Genomic DNA, 5,174 nt, shown 5'->3' on the forward strand with positions numbered 1-5,174 from the left:
GAGGGGTGCTCATTTTACTTTCTTCTTTCTTTCTCCTTCTTTTTTCTTCTTCTTCCTCCTCCTTTTTTCTTCCTCTTCTTCACTCATGCCTGAAAAATGTTGTGGGGCTTTTGGGGGGCTCCATAGGTTCTATGGGAGTAGGGGGCTGGAGCACCCCAGCACCCCCTGGCTCTGCCACTCATCCTAAGCCTCCTGGGCGCCTCCGTCGCCAAACTGGTCGGTCATCAAAGTGTGGTTAGCGGCCGTTAATTACTATACTCCGCTGTCTCTGACTCTTGTTGAAGGTGGATGTGGTGGTCGTTGTAGGTCGCACAAGAAGAACAAGACGCAGTAGTGCTTCGGGATGGGATGGGAGTTCGTTGACCGTTTAATGATGAGAGAGACCTGCTATACAGCTTGCAATGGCCGTGTTTGGATAGCCTTAAAAAAATCATGAAAATTTTTCGATACTTTGACCACTAATTAAGAGTATTAGATAAAGTCTAATTATGAAATAACCTCCATAAATATGGTACTGTAGCAGCACTGTAACTAATGAGACATTTGATCGTACAATTAGGGGATGATTAGGTGCGGTCGCTGTAGCATAACTGTAGCCAATCATGATGGAACTTGGCTTATTAAATTCGTCTTGAAAAATTACACTCATCAGTGGAAAGATTTCGCAAATAAACTTCGTTTAGTATTCCATGCATACATTCATTTTTTTTTAAAAAAACTTCACGGTGTAAACGAAACACGGCCATTTTCTCTGTTCCAATCAGTATTTTCAGTAACAGATGCATTTTCGGTAGATATCATGTCACGGTAGCAGGAGCCGACAGCACTGATTATTTTTGCGCCTCCCAATGAAAAATCTGTGCCTGTGCTCTCTCTCGCAATGAAGCCCCGGAGACCAACCACAGCAGAGCAGCCAGAGCACACAGCTGTAATGCAATGGCGGGCGGAAGCTCCGAACCGAAAGCATCAATGCGGTCACACAGTTCTCCCAATCTTTTTGTTCCTCCCCACCTCCCTCCCTCCCTCCATGGTGCTGTAATTCCGTTACCTCACCCTCACGAGGCGGGAGATGCTTTACTTCCTCACACCTGTAACGCCGCACCAGGCCGCGGCACGCCGCGCTGCACGTTTCGGCTAGCGCTACGCTACAGAATCTCCATTGGCCATTGCCAGCCAGCTGCGCGCCGCGCTTTGGCCCTGCTCTGCTCTGCTTCTGCGTATAAGTTCCTTCCTTGGCCGCTTCCGCGCTCGCCGTTCTTCTCCTCCCTTCGCCGTCACCTCCCCTCCCTCCCAGATCCATTCTTTCCCGTGCTCACGCCTCCCCCGCGGCGAGGCGGGACAGAGCAGAGCCGGGGAGGGCAAAGAACCATGGCTTCTCGTGTTGTCGCCGTGATTCTTGCCGTCCTTGTGGGAGCAAGCGCCGCCGCCCCTGGCTCGGAGCCGTGGTGGAACGAGACGCAGGTGTACGGCACCGACGCCAACTCCGGCGGCAGCACCGGCGTCTTCGTTGGCCTTACACTCATCCAGTCGGCGGCCGCCAAGGGAGCCGGTGAGATTTTCTTGCCTCAGCAGCAGAATTGCTCCTTTCTTTATTGCAAAAATTAGTTTTTTATTAGCAGTCACGCGAGTTCTTCTCGGGCTCAGTCAGTGCCTCAGTGGTTCGAGACTCGAGTGTGAGTGCCTAGATTGGCTCATTGAGTACCAAAAAAAAAAAGATTGGCTCATTGAGTCGTGTGAAGCATGTTCCTCGCCTGTGTTGACCCTGGTTGGTCAGCGCATCTATATATTATTAGATTGGTTGTGGTTGTTCGTTTTCTTTTCCCTCTTGCATATCCCTTTATATAGATTGAGTGATCATGCAGCGTTTGTGGATCCTGGGACTTGTAAGGGCGTGGATCTAGCCTTGGCACTGTTGGTGGTTGCCATGATGAATTATTGTTCTTTAGGACCGTCAGGGTGAATTATTGCTACCTGATTGGGAAAAAGGGGCTCAATACCATCAGTCACCATGTGATTTGCATGCTGTTATGAGTGATTGCCCTGTGACTAGTATCTACTTTTGGTAGGCATCAAACAATTTTGCGACTCGGGTTCCTATTTGTTTAGAAGCTGTAAATTGCTAAAGATTTTAATCTGTTGCAAGGTGTTGCATATGACGATCTTGTTTGTGTAAACTTGATCAAAGAAAGTCTTCTGATTAGCTATTTCTTTTGATTTTAACAAACAATAGCAGCGATGATATAGTTCACGAGAAATTAGTTCAGCTTATATGTTTTATCAGAATTTGAATGCGCATTAAAATTTATTCGAGCCTGTAGCAGAGGGTAGGCTGGTAAAAGTTGATGCTTACGCCCTGCTATACTATTTCACAGTGTGCTTGGATGGAAGCTTACCGGGTTACCACCTGCACCGAGGATTTGGATCAGGAGCAAACAGTTGGCTTGTCAACCTGGAGGTGAGAAATACATCACAATTCACATAGATGTGAAGTCGCGGACGAACTTATGCAAACGGCACTTGTACTATTAGACATTTCAATGCGCCATTTAGGCTTAACATCTGCTAGTGTTTCATATGGTATTCAGGGTGGAGGCTGGTGCAATGATGTTAGCAGCTGTGTGCTCCGCAAGGGCAATCGCCGTGGGTCGTCAAATCATATGGAGAGGCAGCTCCAGTTTACTGGGATAATGAGTAACAGACCTGAAGAGAATCCTGGTATTCTTCTCAAACATCATACTGTGCCTTTGCTGACAAAAAAAAAGAATATTGCTGTTGATTATCTAGTTTATTTATGTTGTGCTGTCGTAATGATGTTTTTTTTTTGTCTCTTAGATTTCTACAACTGGAACAGAGTGAAGGTCCGGTACTGTGATGGTGGATCCTTCACTGGCGACGGTTCTAATTCGGTTAGTGAAATTCTGTCTCAGTTTGTGGAGTTCTATTTCCTTAGTTTCACTAAATACTAAATATGTACTTTGAGGATATTAATTCAACAATCCATGTTGCCTTTTCTTTTTTGTTACGGAACCACAGCAATTCATTGTCAGTGTTTTCCTTCTTTAGGCTGCAGGCCTTTATTTCCGAGGTCAGCGCATTTGGCAGGCTGCTATGGATGACCTGATGGCCCAAGGAATGCGTTATGCTAATCAGGTATTTATCCTCATTTCTTCCACTTTTACTCATTTTTCTTCAGCTTTTGTGGATTCATAATCATCTCCTGACACAATTTATCGTACCAGGCCCTTCTTGCTGGATGCTCTGCTGGTGGTGTTTCTACCATACTTCACTGTGATGAATTCCGTGGATTGTTTCCATCAAATACCAGAGTCAAATGCCTGGCCGATGCTGGAATGTTTCTTGACACGTACGTTCACGCAAATAGATGAAACTTGCTTTCCTATAATCTTTTTATTCAATTAAATGTTTGTTTCCTATCGATCAATTGTATACTAATGCACATTGATCCTTGAACCATGTGCAGTGTTGATGTTTCTGGTCGTCGGGAAATGAGATCATTCTTCAATGGCATTGTGAGATTGCAGGTATGTGTCACTTTGGAGGCCATATAGTTTTGTTTTTATTTTTGTTTTTTCTTGCTGCAAATCCTACTTCTACCTATGGTGCCCCTACCAGTCTATATCATAATAATTTTGTGCCAATATCAGTGATTTCATTTTTCCTACAATGCTCTAATACCTAAAATTTTCAGGGTTCTGGAAGAAGTTTGCCTAGGTCTTGCACCTCCCGCATGGACAAAACCTCGGTAATACAAACATCAAGGATATCCATCAAAGATTGAAACATGTAGAAATTTCACTTTTTCTAACCAGTGCTTCTCTGCTTCCTACAGTGCTTTTTCCCGCAGAACGTAGTGCCAAACATCCAGACCCCAACTTTCATTTTGAACACTGCCTATGATGTGTGGCAGGTACTTGTTATGTATATACTTAATGCTGTAGCTGATCCGGAATTTACACTGAAAGGGTAATCAGCAACACTATTCAGTGAAGTAATTTAGTATCCTGTGGTTTCCAGCTTCAACAAAGCGTGGCCCCCAAAACCGCTGACCCCCAAGGTCTATGGTCAAAATGTAGGACGAACCATGCCTACTGTAATAGCAACCAACTTCAGTTTTTACAAGGTATTTCATTGCTTTCCAAGATCTTTTGATTGTAATAATTTTATTAACCATGGGAAGATAGGCTGATCTACTATGTGCGATGCAGGTTTCAGGAACCAAATGCTTGATTCTGTAAGGGGTTTCTCTGCGTCAAGGCAAAATGGCATGTTCATCAACTCATGCTTTGCGCACTGTCAGAGCGAGAGGCAGGATACATGGTACGCAAACAACTCACCACGTCTCGGTAACAAGGTACGCGTGCGGCAGTTACAAACAAGAAACCATCTTTGTTTCAGATGCGCGGTAAAATTCCTGCACGCATCCAGTGTCCTGCCTATTGTGATGACACTCCTTCCACTTGTTACCACACGCAGAGAATTGCTGAAGCTGTCGGTGACTGGTTCTTCGAGAGGGGTGTCGCCAAGTACACAGACTGCGCATACCCTTGCGATAACACTTGCCATCACCTCGTGTTCAGGGGAGACCATTAAGACTAATTATTCTTCACCGCCCATGATTCGGATGGTGAAAGGAACATTACCCCCCAACGGGTATAGAATCAAAAGTTGAAAAAAGGATACAGATATAGAGAGGGTGCAGGCGTCCCGAAAAATGCGAGGTCCCTGCGTTAGCTTCACAACCATGATATCGATTCTTTTTCATTGAACACACCATTCATCATGTGCCTGAACATTTAATTAGACCCTATCATTGTACTGTATGATGCTATATATTCATGTAAGAAACGTGATTATAGTATGAAGGAAAATTGTGCGTGGAGTTTAGTTACCTTAAATTAGTGGTGCCAATGTAATGTGTCGTGTGTGCGGTGGTTCTGGGCTTCTGGCAACGATTCTGGTCAATGCCATGGCGGGGTTGACTGCGATCGGAGTCCCCCCTAGGCCCCAGCCCCCAGCAGGTCGGCCTTTCCATGGTTCGGCCGGCGGCAGTCTGCCGTGGCGGGCGGCAACGAGTTTTTTTTTTTTTTTGGAGACTCAGGCGGGCGGCAACGAGTCGGCGGCAGCGGCAGCGGCAGGGCGGGGAGGGAAGACCA

At 45.7% G+C, this 5,174-nt stretch overlaps 1 protein-coding gene across 1 annotated transcript; it reads left to right on the forward strand.

Moving 5' to 3' along the window:
- The first annotated feature begins 910 nt into the window (after nucleotides 1-910).
- LOC120694609 (pectin acetylesterase 12-like) lies at nucleotides 911-4,916 on the forward strand. Its single transcript, XM_039977791.1, has 12 exons — nucleotides 911-1,549; nucleotides 2,373-2,455; nucleotides 2,586-2,715; nucleotides 2,833-2,906; nucleotides 3,064-3,150; nucleotides 3,240-3,364; nucleotides 3,482-3,542; nucleotides 3,710-3,763; nucleotides 3,851-3,928; nucleotides 4,036-4,141; nucleotides 4,227-4,372; nucleotides 4,495-4,916. The coding sequence occupies exons 1-12, from the start codon at nucleotides 937-939 to the stop codon at nucleotides 4,609-4,611; spliced, it is 1,674 nt and encodes a 557-aa protein (XP_039833725.1). The 5' UTR covers nucleotides 911-936; the 3' UTR covers nucleotides 4,612-4,916.
- Nucleotides 4,917-5,174: the final 258 nt, after the last annotated feature.

The sequence above is a fragment of the Panicum virgatum genome, chromosome 2K (assembly GCF_016808335.1).
Source record: "Panicum virgatum strain AP13 chromosome 2K, P.virgatum_v5, whole genome shotgun sequence".
Taxonomy (NCBI): Eukaryota; Viridiplantae; Streptophyta; class Magnoliopsida; order Poales; family Poaceae; genus Panicum; species Panicum virgatum.